This window comes from Botrytis deweyae, assembly GCF_014898535.1.
Source record: "Botrytis deweyae strain B1 chromosome Unknown BDEW_002, whole genome shotgun sequence".
NCBI classification, from domain to species: domain Eukaryota; kingdom Fungi; phylum Ascomycota; class Leotiomycetes; order Helotiales; family Sclerotiniaceae; genus Botrytis; species Botrytis deweyae.
This window is the reverse complement of record NW_024066209.1, coordinates 689,957-707,447: the sequence shown is the minus strand read 5'-3', so window position 1 is coordinate 707,447 and position 17,491 is coordinate 689,957. Positions and strand designations below refer to the sequence as shown.

At 42.4% G+C, this 17,491-nt stretch overlaps 5 protein-coding genes across 5 annotated transcripts; 1 reads left to right on the top strand and 4 right to left on the bottom strand.

The window, feature by feature from the left end:
• Positions 1–86: 86 nt before the first annotated feature.
• On the bottom strand, positions 87–1,758 carry EAE98_000912 (uncharacterized protein; the record flags this gene model as incomplete). Its single annotated transcript, XM_038948529.1, has 4 exons — positions 87–699; positions 761–864; positions 921–1,128; positions 1,296–1,758. 4 exons carry the CDS (start codon positions 1,756–1,758, stop codon positions 227–229), a joined length of 1,248 nt encoding a protein of 415 aa, XP_038814795.1. The 3' UTR covers positions 87–226.
• Positions 1,759–2,729: 971 nt separating this feature from the next.
• EAE98_000911 (uncharacterized protein) lies at positions 2,730–4,317 on the bottom strand (the record flags this gene model as incomplete). The annotated part of the gene is made up of 4 exons (XM_038948528.1): positions 2,730–3,406; positions 3,562–3,572; positions 3,649–3,841; positions 3,894–4,317. 4 exons carry the CDS (start codon positions 4,315–4,317, stop codon positions 2,730–2,732), a joined length of 1,305 nt encoding a protein of 434 aa, XP_038814794.1.
• A 4,759-nt stretch (positions 4,318–9,076) lies between these two features.
• Positions 9,077–9,349, top strand: EAE98_000910 (uncharacterized protein; the record flags this gene model as incomplete). The annotated part of the gene is made up of 1 exon (XM_038948527.1): positions 9,077–9,349. One exon carries the CDS (start codon positions 9,077–9,079, stop codon positions 9,347–9,349), a length of 273 nt encoding a protein of 90 aa, XP_038814793.1.
• Positions 9,350–11,497: 2,148 nt separating this feature from the next.
• Positions 11,498–13,018, bottom strand: EAE98_000909 (uncharacterized protein; the record flags this gene model as incomplete). Its single annotated transcript, XM_038948526.1, has 1 exon — positions 11,498–13,018. One exon carries the CDS (start codon positions 13,016–13,018, stop codon positions 11,498–11,500), a length of 1,521 nt encoding a protein of 506 aa, XP_038814792.1.
• Positions 13,019–15,735: 2,717 nt separating this feature from the next.
• Positions 15,736–16,728, bottom strand: EAE98_000908 (uncharacterized protein; the record flags this gene model as incomplete). Its single annotated transcript, XM_038948525.1, has 1 exon — positions 15,736–16,728. One exon carries the CDS (start codon positions 16,726–16,728, stop codon positions 15,736–15,738), a length of 993 nt encoding a protein of 330 aa, XP_038814791.1.
• Between the last annotated feature and the right edge of the window lie 763 nt (positions 16,729–17,491).

Sequence of the window (17,491 nt, the reverse complement as noted above, 5' to 3'; positions counted from 1 at the left end):
ATCTCACGTGATTTCCATTGTCTGCATTTACTTCTTGCCATGAATGTTTTCAGCTCAAGTTTTGTCAAAAAATGCAGTTTAATGAGTGCTTGAGATAATAAATGGCTTGTTATTCATGTCTATAACTTTTTTGTGCATTGAGCTTCTCAAAGCCAACATTGGGTTATTCTCATTACCCCTCCACCTGCAAGCTACCAGCTTAGGATTTCAGATAAGGATCATGCCCTCATATCAATAGGCATGTACCTTTCCGATTGTCTGCAACAAACAAACTATCTTCTTCATCATCGTCATCCAATTTGATAGCCTTTCGTTCCTCGTCCCTGCTGTCCATATTGGCAGGTTTTACCTCTTCGTCCTCGCTATCACCTGTCAAATCAACTGTAACCCTTCCTCTACTCATCTCCGTTCTGCGTCGCTTGTTGGCTGCCTGGCTACTTTCAGGCTCATCATCATTCTCTCTTTTGATTCTCTTTCGGCTGCCCGAATGACCTCCGCCTGCCGAGTTGGTAGTCAATCTCTGCAGATTCGCCATTTGCTCCGCAATCTGTTGTTTTTGCGTTTCTAAATCCGCCATCTGCTTTGCCAAGTTTGCTTGAGCAGCTGTTAGGTTGTTACCACTTTGGTCCTCAATTTCTGGTGAGCTGGAGCGAGAAGGAGTGGGCGTATGTTCAATGATGTGCATAGATTTAAGCGCTTCTGTATCGAGTGTGTTATGGTCAGTGATCGATTTCCAGTTATCAGCATGGACCAGACAAACCTTCGGAGCGGTATAGAAAGCGAAATACTATCATTGGGCGTTCGTCATGTTTTTGGGCGTTTGAGAAAACCTTTCCTCTACTAGTTTTCTGTCCAGCACCCAACCTAATTTGGGCATCTATTAGAAAGCGTTGTCGGAAGGAAGTGGAAAATGCACTCACGCAGTGCCATGGCTCTTGGCCTCAGCTCCCTTCAATGCTCTCTCAGGAACATTTATGTTGCTCTTGTTTCGAAACGCTAGTTTGTTATTCATGACATCTCCGCCCGGCTTTCCATACTTAGTTTTATAAACGTTGATCTCAATTTTGCCAATTTTGTTCATGGAATCCTTGATACGCTGAAAAGCGGTAGGAGTAGGTCTATCATCGTCTGCAAAGTCTCATTAGTCTCTCATACGCTCCTCGCATTGATTCATCTAATCTCTTGTGTGCCCTCATATATAGCAAAGGAGTAAAGAATTCCTTTCACTCATAGAACTCTGGGACTGAGACCGAATTGAAGATTTACATCAGAAAAAATGTTTGAAATTTACTTACTGGTCTTGATGGCACTGAACTTAAACTTGCTGATCTCGCACCTGTGTCCTTTACCCACCTTCATCCCATCAATAGTCTCCTCCCACATAAACTTTCCATTTCTTTTGTAATCAGCCCTCGCACACCAAGCATTCCACACAAATTCTCCGTCTACAAGAATCTCGAACTGCAAGTGAGCGCATTCCATGGTCTTAGGATAGGGTCGATCAACCTTCAAATGAATTGAAAAGGATGAGTCATTGGTTACCGCGATATATTTCGTGACGGTATGTAGGCGAGAGTATTCAGAATCCTCATCATCTGGAATAAGAGGCTCACTTTCTCGAGGATCGTAATTTGGGAATGCTTCCCCATGGTTGGAAATGATCTGGGCCGTGATACCCGGAACAAATGGGAGGTAAACTCCTTTAGGAATTCCAGGGTTATGAGGTTCCAGAACAGGGATACTGTTGCGCATAGGCATGATGAACGAGGGAAAGATAAAGTAATGATAATGTCAAACCAATGAAGATACAACTCGAAAGTGTTAGAAAAGTGAAGTGTTTAAGAATGAAATTTTTGCGTTGAGAATGGGGATTTCCGTGAGAGTAGATCCTGTGTGGAAGGCAAAAATGAACCCAGAAAGTCTTGGGGATGCAGATAACTGTTAACTCCAGTTGTAAAAATGGACTTTCTATGAATTTGGAGGTAGCTTTTGAACGAAAAGCCAGGGAGGCTGGACTGGCAAGCCAGAAAAGAGTAGCTTTCAAAAAGTTTGAACTCGTTTTTGGCAATACGAACGGAGGTGAGATGTATTCGCGATAATTAGGGCAGGTTTGAGAGAGAATAAGATATCTTGAAAGTTTTGAGAGGTTCAGGAAGAGAGGAGAAGGCTTCTTGGGGATTATATCTTCATGCTTCAATTGAGAGCGGGGTAATCAACGTTGAGGTTGAGCTAGACTACAATTTTTGGGAGAGTTCCCAATAAATACCACGTGGACATGAGTGAATTATCGTCGCTACTTTTTCGAAGATTGGGATGAAACACGAGTAAAAGAAGTTGTGGTAATTTCTTCGTCCGAGAAGTGGGAGAGACCATTATACATACTCATGAAGTCTTGAGCACAGGTTTTGTATGGAATTATACGACTTTGTATTTGTGGGATACTTTCATGTTTGATGAATATTTAAGTTGCCAGTAGTATTGACTTGGTATGAGACGCCTAGCAGTCTTTATCTTTTCTTCAAATAAACTTCCTAATAGCGTAACGATGTTGTTCAACGATGTGTTCCTTGGATTACCCCCAAATTTACCAATCGTCCATAATAATTTTCCAACGTAACAAAAGCACTATAATGATTAGATTGATGGTGTAAGACTCGGCTCAGAAGAACCAACCTAGATGATCGTAGATGTTGTTTGTTACCCATTGATCCCAGAGACATTTGAAAATCTCAATCCGAATCAAGATCAATCACAACGTCATCATCAGAATTGTCCTCTGTAAGGTCAATAGTAACTTTTTCTCTAACCTTGCGACGTCTCTTGCGACTCTCATTCTCATTTCCTTCTTTCTCGCGTTTGACTTTTGGCTTCGAAGTAGCTGTAGTGACAATTTCGCTGCTACTGGTGGATTTTGATAGGCTGGGAAGAGCCGCGGGAGTGGTTTCTACTGGGAGTGGCGGGGGTGCTTGTGAGGGCTGTCCACCTCCTTGTGTTTGTAAGTATTGCAGGAACTGTCCAAACAATTGTCCAGTCTGTGTTGGATCTAGATCTTGAAGATTCCAGGATGCAGAATTTATTGGGGACGTGATATTAGAAGAGCCGATAGGCACTGAAGGGGTTGTTGCGATACATTTTTTAACAGATCCAGAATCTTGAAGTTTTTGCTTGATTGGTGGAGATGCAAACGTGTTTGGCAGTGGCTTGGAAGTAGATCCGCCATCAGAATTGTTGTTTGATAGCTTTGCCTCCGTTTCCGCCTCCGCTTCTCTCATCGTACCCCGGAACAACTTCTCTGGAGCTTGAGGTCCACTCATCGGTATAGGTAGCCGTCTAGAATCATGACCACAACCAAACGGTGACTCTGGCTCCGACATTCTTTCGACAATACCTAATGCTTCAAGATCTCCTATACATTAAACAATTAGTGATGACTGGACGTGCTTTCGTGGAACAAACTTCAACCTTTCGAGCCATATTGAAAATTGAAAATTGCAATAGGATACTCTATTCCACCATCGCAGCATTTCGTTCTCAGATATTTGCATTCTTTTTCAGCCTCACCCTGACTAAATCTATCCGCAAGATTAGCTGACGGTCCATAACTCTCAGTAATATAGTAGCGAGTGGTAAAAACATATGAGGTCTTACAATGTGCTATGTGATTTTGCTTGGCCCTTCAACAAGTTCTCTGGAATCTCGGTTTTACTAACTAATGGAGCTGTGCTGACAAGACTGGTTTTTGATGGGGACATTTCTCGAAAGACTCTCACTTCGATTTCACCCACGTAACGTCCGCTTCCGTCAGGCCGAATGGCTGCTTCGATCGAATTATCCCACTGAGCTGATATAGTCTTAGTACGTTACCCAAAGTCGCGCGGCCGTTGGAATCTTACTCAAGTGCATCTCTGTGAACTTTAATCTCTGTAGTAGTAGTTTTCCTTCCTCCTTATAGAGATTTCCTTCGACCTCTCGAGTCAAGCCAGAGCTATTCTTTTCATATGTTTCTTTGTTGAAAAGAGGGGCGCAAGACAGGTTCTCGCCATCGATAGAAGAGAAAAATGAAATGTGCGTACAAGCGCCTGTATATCTATATGGGCTTTTGATGGTGCATTTAATGGTAAAGAACTTGCCGGCCGTAGATTCGACAAACTTTTTAACCGTCACAGAACGCTGATGTTTAGCGACTTCAAACTTCTTGCCAAGTCCTTCTGGCTCATTCAATATCAACTCATCTTCGGTGTTCTCATATTCTTTCAATGGCTCGCCATCAACACATACCGCAACTTCAATCCCAGGCAGGGAGTCGAGAACAGCCATAATATCAAAGTTTCCAGGGATTTATTGGCGCTTTTAACTGTTGAAGTTGAAATGGAAGACTTGGAGATCGAATAAGATTTCAGAGGTGACGTTCTTGAAGATCCAGCTCAAATTACGGTGCTTTGAAGATAGTAGTTGAGTGCTACCCGCGTTATTAGCTGCAGCCTTTCGGTTGAGAATCCCAACGAAAGAAAAGTGGACAGTGGATTTGAATTTGAAAGTGAAAGCATGCTGTCGGATAGCATCTCCACAGACATATATTATTTCAACAATCGTGGACCAGAGTCAGTACTTGTATTGTAAGCATAATCATACTAGCTGAACGAAACCGAGTTGTAACATGCGAAGGAAGAAACGCGAATTCTAGGGCGGCCAGAGAGTGCGGAAATCACTGTCCTATATGAGTAGACTGAACTTTCAAATCTTCTTTAGGGAAACAAACAAGGCGGAGTACCTTCTGTGGGATGCAACAGTGAACAAATCGTTCAAGTCAGTTGCTACACCGGCAAGCCTTAGCCCTGAATAATTTTACTCCTCCCTCAAACTGTTCACTAAAAGAAAGGACATCAGCAAGGCTTTTCGTGGAAACTGTACGCCCGTGGACTTTCTCTTTAACCTTGCATATAGGTACCCTTCACTTTCGTAATTGACCTGCAAATATGCTCGTGCCTGCTGTTATCTATTAACAAGTCACAGATCGGTGAGCCTTTTCTGCCTCAACACGCAAAACTCAACATACAAAAGACGTCAATGCCCCGTAACCCTCTCTTGTCCACCCCAGAATTTGCATAGAAACCATGATTTAAGCGTCTCATACTTTTAAGAAGCCGATCAAACAATATTTCGGGTCGTTGCTTTTCCTTTTTGAAAAAGAAAGTCGACATCAGCTGACTTTTAAGATTAACAAAATGAAATCGCTACGCCTGATGCATGTTAGTGAGCTCCGGAAATCTCATATTCTTGGGAACAAGACCTTTGGCCCAAAGTAAATGATAGCAAAACACGGGCTCCAGGTTCCAGAAAACCAAAATGAGAACATGATGCATGGCCGGAGAACATAACACCCAAGAAAGTTCGGGTGCCAACAAGTCGGCCAGCATGGATCCCGCGAAATTTCTCACGAGCTTACTCAACAAGAGTACATACTCAAGCAACTATTTGATTTAGGACAACGGATAGTCCTGATAAGGTCCAGATCTAAAAGCTTTACACACACGAGAATTCGCCAATATTTTGAGATGGCATCATCTTCCGAATGATGTAGAATGCCCAACCAAAAGCAAGATTCAGATTGAATCAATGTCCTAGAATGAATGAAGAAATGGTTGGGTGGGTCATACCTTGTTGGACTGTACTCCAAGCTTTAATGAACCCTATTTGGTTCCTCGCCAAGAGGAGGGGTACTTATGAATTGATTCCCAGACAATACAGCCGGCTTCAGAATCGACTTTATGTTCTTATCAAGTTCAGAGATGACAGAATGACGCCCACTATTCAGCTTCAAAACAGCTAGATAGGTGCAAATCCATATGCCTGAGCTGCGGCAATCGATACTGGCCTATATCTCTCCAAGAATGCAGTCATCGTTTGACTGAGCTCCATGCCGAAACTGCTGGCAACTCAATTGACTGACGTCTTTTGCAAAAGAGGTTTTATAGTTACATGTCTGGCTAGGACACTCGATACTTTCCCTCTCTCGCATCCTCGATGCAGTAATCGTTTGATTAAGCCCATGCCGAAACTGCTGGCAACTCAATTGACTGACGTCTTTTGCAAAAGAGGTTTTATAGTTACATGTCTGGCTAGGACACTCGATACTTTCTCTCTCTCGCATCCTCGATGCAGTAATCGTTTGATTAAGCCCATGCATGAGCTAAGTGCATCTGTACCGAGCCTTTTAGTGACAGTTTTTAAAGCTCCAGTCTTATTTGACTCTCTCATCTCTTATTTCAACAACAATTCTTTGTCTTGTGTAGTCTCATGATCTGACGTTTTGTGTCTTACCATCAACTTCTCTTCATCATCTGTGCGTGAGCTTAATCTTAGAATGCAGCTTCAATACTCACAGAATCTCCACAAAGGGTAGTTAGTATATCCGGGCACCACTCGAATATATAATAATATCTGTGATTTTATGACGCTTATTCTTCTCTCATAAATTTAGAAATGTCCTCAGGGTTGCTCAATCCGGAAAAGGCTCGTCTCCGAAACCGTGGGGGTATTACGGCCTTATGTTATTAAACACAGGGTAGCATCCAACGGCCTACCAATCGTTCATCCAGAAAGAGTTTCTCCAGTCATTAGCATGTATGGTGGTCAATTTGTATTAACCCAAGTAGGGCTAGAATAAATTATACTTATGTCTGTTATCCAGCACGCGCAGTCCTTGATACAGATTTTCAATCTTTCTTTATGAAGGCGGAGGATACTGTGGCAGCTGACAATGATATACTCTTCATTATCGGCACTGTGTCACCACAAATGATGCTTGGTGGCGTTGAATGATCGTATAACCATAATCGTGGTATAGTACCTTGGGAGATTCGATTGCGGTTCCATTGCCACATCCCGCCTTTCAAATGTAAATGATGTATAGCCCTGTAACCTGAAATTCGAAGAGTTAGCATGCTTAATTGTTTTAGGAAATGCCGGACATGCAAACCTTATGAGTTGTTCAGCCCTGGAGATAACATTGACCTTAGGCAGTCGTCATCAGACACACGAGGATGTTCTAGCGGACAGACTCGGACCAGAGAAAGACGGCACATTGATCAACTGTGTTCCTGGACAGAAAAGTGACATCAAGCATACAGCGTTTGGTCATGGAGGTATCAATTTGTGAGCTTCCTAACAGGAAATAAAACAATCAGCACATTTTATTGTTCGGGGGGGGGGATAGTAGATTCTAAACTCACGAATCATTATATCCTCGACAGGAACATTGTGCTTGCACGATTGTCCGACAGAATGGATGCATTTATTCGTCTGAATAAGCACGGTTACTTAAACACGGCCACTTTGAAGTGACCTGCCATGGGCAGGTATAGAATTGTCCTCAACCAGGGTGCTGGCTTCATAGTGAGAAACTGGGAATAATCAACACCATAATTATAACCTATACAAAGAAGACATGATCTCCCCGTATCTCTGCAGACTTATTTGGAAGAAATCACTCATCAGTTGTATCATTCTTGAAGGAGACGAGAGTCGAAAGAAAGCACTAGATCAGAGTCAGCATGTTTCCCAGGTTTGCATATAGAGAGAATGATGTAGAGAATATAATATAGAGAAAACAGTGTAGGAAGATGTTACCTTATGAGAGGAGAACACGAGCAAACAGTTTACCACCCTCACGACGATCCGATGAATGTAAATATCTTGAAAGACACGATCGATGCCACATGGGCTCCTCAATATGTGGTAGCTCACCACATTCCACTTCAAATCACTCCAAGCACTTGTATAAAATAGGTTATTGTGTGTGGCATTTCAATGCAAACAAAAATCGGGAATTAAAGATGGATAAACCGTCATAAGTAAAACACAACGCTGCCAACGTCGCCAGTTTTCACTTTAACGTGAAAAGAAAAGAGAAGCGATGATATGAATTAAGGAAAGGGATAAAGGACCATAGTGAAGTGGAAGTAGATAAATGACATGATACAATCATCACGATTAAAAAAGTGGTTGTAAAGAAATAAAAGTAAGTCTCAATTGTAATTGATTGATGTGAAATTGTGTTAAAGTGTGCGATGCATACTACACAGACAAGTATCTTGGTATCTACCTATGTTGGCTACCTAGTACCTCGACCTATTCATGATTGCCATCTGGTAAATCATTCCTTACCATTTCAATTCCTTATGGCCAAACTCAACATTAACAATCGAGGTCAATAAGAATATAGATTGATCAAACCCACACATTTTTTGAATTAATCAACAAAATTGATCATGAACTTTCCAACTACACCCATTGTCGAAGATCCACATTCTCCCACATCCGCTTAGATTCTCCCACTAACCCCAATTAAGCCATGTTTGCTCTATTTGCACCAACTGGCCTCTTTGTTAGCGTGCACAAGCCATCTCTGGTTTTCTATATAAGGTCCCCTTTCTTCCCAGATCTTTTAAAAAGCATACTTACCTTCTCGGAGCATTTTCAGATCAAGAATTGAGAGTGCTATGATACGAGTCCTCCATTGCACATCGGGGCGACGAGAATCGTTGGGTATCCTTCGGGGTCCCCATCGGGGGAATTTTTGATTGCTTCCTTCGGGAAAACCTTTTTTTCATTGAGAACTTGGCTTTTTAGCTGGGGCTTGAAGAAGAAGAATAGTGAGATTGTGGAAGAGTCGACGATGTAGATAGAAGTAAGGGATTGATGACAGCTACTTAGGTAGAAGTACCCAGGTAGTGGAGTTGCATTTCCTACGTAGTTTTATTGATTCTGCGAATAAGACACTCAGGGAACACGTATACTTCATGAGAGCAATATCAAACTCTATACAATCATCACCCCAATATGCAATGAAGAACTCGTATCATAGCACTCTCAATTCTTGATCTGAAAATGCTCCGAGAAGGTAAGGAGGCTGTCTTGAAGAACTTGAAGAACCTTCGGTTCTTCAATTTCTTCAGTTATGTGTTTTCATATGATTTCGAGTGCTCAGTCATATCCTTCTTTCTGCTCATTCTGAATTTTGCTTCAAGTAAGATAAATCGATTCGTATCCGCAGATAGATGGCAATATATTTTACATGGTTTACATGATTGTCTACGATAATAGCAGTCTCTTTGGATGTTGCCGTTGTGAAAAGCTCATGCGAAGATGGCTAGGTGGTGTATATAAATGTAAAGCTGATACGGACGATTTTGCAGATAATTCTGACATTGCGACTGATCTCTCATTTCATAACAAACGAACCGGAAACTCTACAACAACTTGCGATGCAAAGTCCGCAGATGGCGCATACTCTCTGGCCAATATCCTTATTGAAATCCCGTTCTCCAATAACGCACGCATTATCTAACATCGAATCTTGCCTCGAATACAAAATCAGATATCGTAGAGAGGTGAGCTTTGCGGAGTTGGGATACAACAACCAATAGCGACTTGTGGCGAGAAATAAAGACGCGACGTGGTAGATTCATACACGAGAATTGATATATCGATCTTTCGATTCCCAAAATGAGAAACTCGGGATCGGAGAATCGTAGAAGCATTGATATGCGTATGGCCGTCTTCTTGATAGCTTTTGAGGATTTAGTATCTCGGGATGGATGGGATAGGATAGGTACACATAGCAATGACCCGTAGATGCTATCTATTATATCATCAACATCACAACATCAGAAAGAATCCGATACAATAGGTATCCCACCCATTCCCCATTCCTCCCCAACAATGAAATTCTCAAATTCTCAAGATCCAATTACAATATCCCATCCCATCCCATCCCATCCCATACCCATCCCTCCAACATTCGAGTTCCCTTTACAAAAAACACATATCTTTCCCACCAACCCAAACCTATCACCTATCAAGCAGTACCATCTCGCCGTTCATCCATCATAAACCCTATCTCAATATCCCCCAACCAAACGTCTCGATCCCATCCATCCATCCATCCATCCATCCCAATCAATCAATCAACGAAAAATCTCAAGACGGGTTGAATATTCTATATAAACTATATACAATACTATATAAATAGCTCTCCTTTCAATCTATCATCCCTTCAAAGACCATCAAAAACTATTTATTTTCTATCTATCTATCGTATTCCAAGACATAGACGTGTCGTATGGTCAGCATAGATAGCATTAGATACCTATATACATATATGCATATATGCGGTAACTAGTAGATAGATCTTCCAATCTATTTCTAATCCATCTCGATCCATTCACTATCTCCCACCATTGCATTCATTCTGCCTCATACAGTAGTGTATATATATGTATGTATGTAATCGTCTATCCATCTCTCTATCTATCTGACCATCTCTATATCCAACCAACCATCTACTACCTTTCTCTCTCTTTTCCATCACCAGTTCACCACTTCATCTACCTTCACATTCACAATCCCATCACATCACATCACATCACATCACATCCTATCCATTCATCAAGAACCATCATAATACAAGCAAACGTCGATAGTAGATAGATAGATAGATCCATTCATCCATTCATTCATTACTAAACGTAACCACTTTGCTATGTACCTACTCCAACATCCAATCCCAACATCCTCCAGCCTAGTAGCCATCAATCATATCCTATCCTATCCAATCCTAACCTATCAAATCAAATCATAACCTCTCCTCTCCTCTCCTCACCCCTCCTCTACGTAGGAGAAAAAACAGGCCGGAATTGACCAATGCATAACACCTCTCTCTACGCGTTGTTTTGGTGAGAATGCATGTAGCATTACATAGTGGTCAATTCCGGCCTGTTTTTTCTCCTACATAGAGCCCTCCCACCATATCCAAAACAAAAAAAAAAAGACACAAGCCGAAAACTCCCCTCCCTTCCCTTCCTCCCTCCCTCACCAATCCTAATCATCATCATAACCATAACCATAAACATGAACGTAAATAAAACTAAGTACTCATAAAAGTAAAGCAAAGTAAAATAAAATAGAAAAATCGAAGAAGAAGAAGAGAAAATTGCCAAGGGTATCCTGCCAGAAAGGTTTCGTTTCGAATTCAAAGCCATCCAAAACCACCACTCGCTCGCCTTTCCTAAAAAAAAAAAAGAAAAAAAAGTGAAGGGAAAAAAGAATGAAAGAAAGGGGAGAAAGAAGAGATCATCGTTTCGTATTATCCAATCTTGGTTTTGTTCGACTCGTCCATCATCGTCTCGACTCATTATTCGTAAAGTGCGTACTGCTCATGTTCGTATATCGCATTTGCTTCCTCTCTTCCAGAGAATCGTTCGTAGACCCGTGTATTCATTGCCTCTCCCTCTCTCGGACCAAATAATTATCCTGACTAAGTTGGTTGATTGTTCCAATGCAGTCAAATAATCCAAATTAGACAGATCCATCGAATTGATTGAACGATGCAGAAGGAGATCAAGACTCAAGAATCTGACTGCTAGACCGCAGCCTGAAGCATTGAATATTTTGTGGGAGTGAAATTTGTCGTTTACCACTTCCTTCCCCCTTCCTCCTACAACCAAACGAAATCCCTCTCCTCCACTCTCGTACACGTTAGATATCCCACCGCCACACCCTCCCCTTCTAATCCACACCTCATCAAAGGCGCCACAACCCTCCTCGCCATCTCCTTCATCTCATCCATCCTCTTCTCAAATCTTCTTAGTCCCTCTCTACTATAATGTTCCGGTGTTAACTTCAAGAACCGCTTGCAATCTTCATGTCCTAAGTATGCACTACTAGATGCATTACCCAGTAACTTAAACGTCCTACCGATTTGTTGATTTTGCGATATAGTTGAAGGAGGAGGTTGTTGATGTTGAGTGATCGTTAGAGAAGAAGCTCGCGAATGATGTGTATTATGGGAACCACTAGATTGACGAGATCTAGGGGATGGTTGAGGAGGAGCAGGAGGCGGCGATGTATTTTCTGCAAGCCATTGTCTAAACAAGCTAACCACCAGCCAATCCGCATAAGCATTACCCGGATTAACTCTCTCTCCTCTTGAAGTCAATAAAGTTAATCGAAATAATTGCCCTTCAACACTCCCAACCATATCCCTTAAATCCTCTACTTTGTCCTCTATGATCTCCAACACTTGATCGGGTAATTGATTCCTAATATGTCTTTCTCCTGCTGGCCAAGCGCCTACAACATGTATAAGAGCTTCTCCAAATATCGTTTTCGATTGTGAGAGAAAGCCGAGTTTGAGATACGAGGAAGGATATTTAGCGATTTGTTTCCAAAGACGACCTTGAAATTGTAGGAGATGATGATCGATACGCGGTCCAACAACTGCCAAAGCATCGTAGAGATCGGCAAGTGTGAGGAGTGATTTGCATTGTATGTATGCGGTAGCGATATCGATAGAATCGAGAAGCGGAGAGTGATTGTAAAAGATTCGAAATAGATTATCGTAGTCGTTGAGCAGATCTTGATCTTCTTGTGTTATTTGCGGAGGCGCTGGAGTTGAATGCGAGGAGATGGATAAGTTTGCGACAGAGCGGAAGAATGAAGGATTGGATGAAGGAGGCTTATTTCGTACGGGGGGTGGTGGTCGACTATCGTTTGCGCCGAAGGGGGACAGTGAGGTTTCCGACCTTTGAACGAGCATTGGTATATCGTCGGTATTCCTATCCAATTCATACCTCCATCTTCTTTTTGGAACACCATCATTTCTTCCCACATCACTGCCCGATTCTTCACCTATCCTAGCTAATTCCCCTCCACCCGTCCCTCCAAGCTCAGTAGCTCTCGACCATTCTTGGCTTGTGCTTGTCTCAAAAAACCCCGAACAATTCGTTAGGATAAGTCGGTGTAATAAGTATCGATTCGTTTTCGCGCCAGCTTTTATAACAATCTCCACATCCCCGGTATGCGTGAAGATTGGAAAATCATTCTGCGGTATGTATGAAGAACTTCCGGTATGACTTCGACCGTGACGGCGATGGTGTCTCGAAGTACTCGCTCTTGAAACGACCGACGAAGGACCTCGAGCAGTCAGCGAATTGGTCGGCTCTGCCTGCGAAACCATTGCTTGTTTCCTACGCATCCCCCCAAAAAGCAATCAGTATTTGTGAATTGGTTCGATAAATTCCTTCCAATGACTCCAGGTTATGATTTTCGCATCGCATACCTGAACAAAAACATGGAAATTCTTGACCAAACAAACAAACGTACCAAAATATCCAGCCTTCACCTCATTCACCTTACACCAAGTCGACACAAGGCTGATGAAGTGATGCGATGAGAAAGGTCATAAACTCATCCAAAATCTGCTACGCACAGCGCGCAATCCCTTCGGTCTTTCAAATATAAATAAAATATACCTCGTTTCTTCTCCCGACCCGAAAATCCCCTCGCAAAACGATTCTCGATTCGTTCGTCCCAAGCTTCTACCAAAATGTCCAAATGTCTCAAAACCCACCTCGAACGAACCTCACAAAGTCGTTTTTTTCTCCTCTTTCTATCTTCACCAATCACGAAAAACGCGTTGCTAGATATCTTCAGCTGCTTTACTGTTTTGCGTGTACGTATAATAGATATAATATATATCCCAAGCAAATCAATAACATAAAGAATCACGAACGCGAGAAGAAAAATATCAATTCCATTCCAATATCAAATGCATCTTATTATCTAGGTACTAATCAATCTATTATCTATCCAATTTTTATCTATCAACCATCAATCAACCCGTTCTCTCCCAGGACCATCCAAGTTTCCCAGCTTCAGGAACACATATTACCATCCAATCAATCTCATCCGTTTCTACCCACCTCCATTCCATTCCTAACTACCTCCGAAGAGAAGAGAAGAGAAGGAAGAAAAAAAAACCTTGAACTATGCTTGTTCAATCACTCATCTTGCGTGCACGCCTTGCCTTGTCCATCTTACCCATCCATCTACTGCAAGTTACACCTTCAAGTTCGAGAGGCCACTCCACTCTGCGCGCCCCAGCCCAGCCCAGCCAACTCGCGAAACGGAGGGAAAACGAAAGGATGCTCTCGCCCAGCCCCTTCAAATGAACATCCCCCCCCCCCAAAAATGCACACGAAAATTCCCGAAAGCCATTCGTTTTCAACGCGCTGCTGCTCGCTCGCTCTCCTTGCATTACTCCTCCTCTGTCCCTCTGTCCCTCTTCACAAATTATGTCCACCTACATCGTACATATACCCAGGTATGCCTATCACTTGTGCATCTCGGTTCTCCCATGCGCGGTAGCCATCGTGTGCAATCCATCCATTCATCTTCTCTCATACATATGCATACATACGTGCGTTGGTGTATCCATGGCCCCATCTCCCAATCCCTATATCCGTATCCAAGTTCAACTCCATTGCCATCCATCACTCCAAAGAAACCCCAACTACTTGATGATCCTCGCCCAATCCCATCCAATCACCTGTCTCCATTCCCACCTCGCCCATGCCAACCCAGAATAGCAAACCAGGATCACACATCCAAGAACTGGTCAACAGATGGGCCGTCACTCAGCCGGCTTTCTAGACTTTGGGCCGTATGTATCACATAATACATTCTGGGGAAGACGTTTGAAAAGATTGAGATATCTCACATTTCATTGGGAAGGGGAAATCATCGGGAGAATGGTAAAATGTATACCTATGTATGTATATGTATGTAGGTGTGAATGAATGTATGTGTGAATGAATGAACGAACCCACGATTACGAATGAACTACTGTATTGTGAAATACCTACCTAGTACCTACCGATCGATGATGTATACATACATTGAACAAGTCACTTATACATGAACATGAACCATATTATATTGTCAAAATACATACATACATACAAAGTAACCAAAACATCCATCCATACATACATACATACATCCATACATACATCATCCATTAAATCAAATTGCCCATCTACCTACTAGGTACCTACCCACCCTTATTATTACTATTAAATTACTATCATCAATATCCATACCGTAATCCCCATCCCATCTCATCTCATCTCAACATTTCTCCCGTCTACATACGAGTAATCAAGACCGTAGACTTTCACAATGCATACTCCTTCCCAAGTTCCCATTCTTATTACATTCTCACATTCTTCTATTCTTCCATCTATCCTGTATTTCCCTCTCAATGCTCACCGCTCTCTTTCTTCGAATCTAAAAATCTTTAACAGGCTATTGCAATCCCAAGTGGTCTTGCAGCAGATGCCTCATTTACCTTCATTCCATCATCTGGCTCCATTTAGAAATTCGCTTCTCGACTCGAAGCTTTGAATTAAAGTTGGTGTCTGAGCGATATTCCGTCACACCATCTCGTTGAACAGGTAACCCGAACCAGTAACCTTAGGCAGCAAATTTCGAAATTCACAATCACATTGCATTCATATACTCGTATATTCACATTAGTTCGCATCATTTCAGAGTTTGGAGGAAAATATTGGGATACAACAGACTTTTTGTATTCGATTTAAATTTAGTACGACAGCTTGCCCTGACGTTGAGCACTCACTACTAAAGTCGTGCCAACGAAAGTTGGAACGTCTTGCAAAGTATGCAAAGCCAGCAAACCCATGACCTACCTCCCTCGTTATTCTATGTTACAAATGTATGCTAGACCTAGCCAGGTAGCCTTATTGATGACCCTAATTCCGAAATCCCATATGCAAAGCCGAATGCAGTGAAACTAGAAAAACTCCGTATCCTGTGAACTTTAGGAATCCCCAATTCGTTTTTTACATTGGTGCCCAAAGCCGTAAATCGCATTTAACTCATATCCATCTCAACTTCCACAGCATGGTTAGGGAGACTGGTCGTAGGAATTCCGCCCATCATCATTTCTTCAACGTGTTCATTTGTCATAGCATTCATAACTGGACTGCTAGCCTTGGGTGTTTCGCTAGCCTCAAGTACCATATCTCCTTCAAATATTGGAACTGGTCCTCGAAGATTTTCAAAAGTCTTTTCCAAGCTGGTGCTCACAAGTCTACCTTGTTTGAGGTCATCTCCAAATAAAAAGTAGCCTTCTTGAGCTTCAACGAGATAGCTGGCTAATCCTCTACTCTGCAATCGAATAATAGCATTGTTGACAGGATAGTGGTTCTCGATATATTTGGTCCAGCCACGAACCGCAGCTTGAATGTCTTCATCGGTGCTTAACTTTGACCAGCCAATTCCCAAATGCCTCGTGTATTCGTCAATGGAAGGCTGGATGGGGCCAGTACTTCCGGTTTGAAGAGGAGCTGAGAGGACACTATTCGCGACATTTGTCTCTTCGACCATTGATGATGTGGGACCTCTATCAATTCTTTGACTCTTTGCCGAACGCAGGATCGGTCTATCTGGACTGACCGCGCGCAATGCTGCTTTTGCTTTTTCTTCGGCTTCTTTCTCTTCTTTCCAAGTACCAGTTTGACTCTCTGCCGTTAAGTTGTAACGATTACTCGGTTTAATGAGCGTCATGCCTGGCCCGTATTCCCATTCTTCTTCATCTTCGACAACTATTGGCTCAACAGGTGCTTGTGAAAAGTATTCTTCGTCTTCAAGAGCAGCCTCGTCGCGTGAGCGTTTACGACCTGCAGCTGATTGAGGTGCCGAAGTTGGAGTGAGCCAAGAACCTGCCGATGGTGATGACATGGGAGCTTTTACGAAAGGGGATGTAAAAGTTGGACGATTGAAAGAATGTTGAGGTGGGAGTTGCGGCGCCATGGCAAGAACGGGAGAAGATTGAGAGAAAGATTGATGAGAGAAGGAACCCATGATGATGATGATGGAAAAAGAGTTTGTTTAAAATGTTTGATGGATGGCCAGAAGAAGGCGCGACTTTTGGGTAACTATTTTATCAATTGATTGATCTTATTGGATAGATGATAGATGATAGATGGAAGTGTATTGATGTTGGGAGATGGGAAGGATGAAGTATGTATTGAGTTGTGATGGGGAAGTAAAAGTATTGATGGAGAAGGAGGAAGAGGAAGAGTAAAAAGTTAAGAGTTGATTAAGAGGGATGGATGGATGGATGGAATGAAGAAGATGAAGATGAAGATGAAGATGAAAGGGAAAGGGAAAGGTGGGAATACTTATTTTATTTGGAGATGGGAGATGGGATGAGGGAAAGGACAGAAAGGAAAAGAAAAGAAAGCTGAGCGAAAGGACGGCATCTTTAAAATGTAAGAATAGGAAGGGAAGGGAAGGGAAGGAACTTGGGGTACTTTTTTTCGGGAAGCTCCAATTGGGTTGTCACAGTGAAGCTTGCGTTTGCGCGACCACGATTGTAGAGGCTAGATCAGATGGAGATTGGCGTCCTCTGATTAGTCCTCCATGTTAAAAGAGGAGAAGAGGTAACTCAGGTAAGAGGTAAAAGAGGTAAAAGACGACTTGCCTCTTCTGAGTCTTTCTTCTCTTGCCTTACCTAAGTTACCTTGCGGGTCTTTGCGGTGTGGGTCGATTTGTTGCTATCGAGTGGGATGCTGAGGTATGTCCTGATTAAAGTCCTGTCTGAGCGACTTTTCATTGGTCCAGA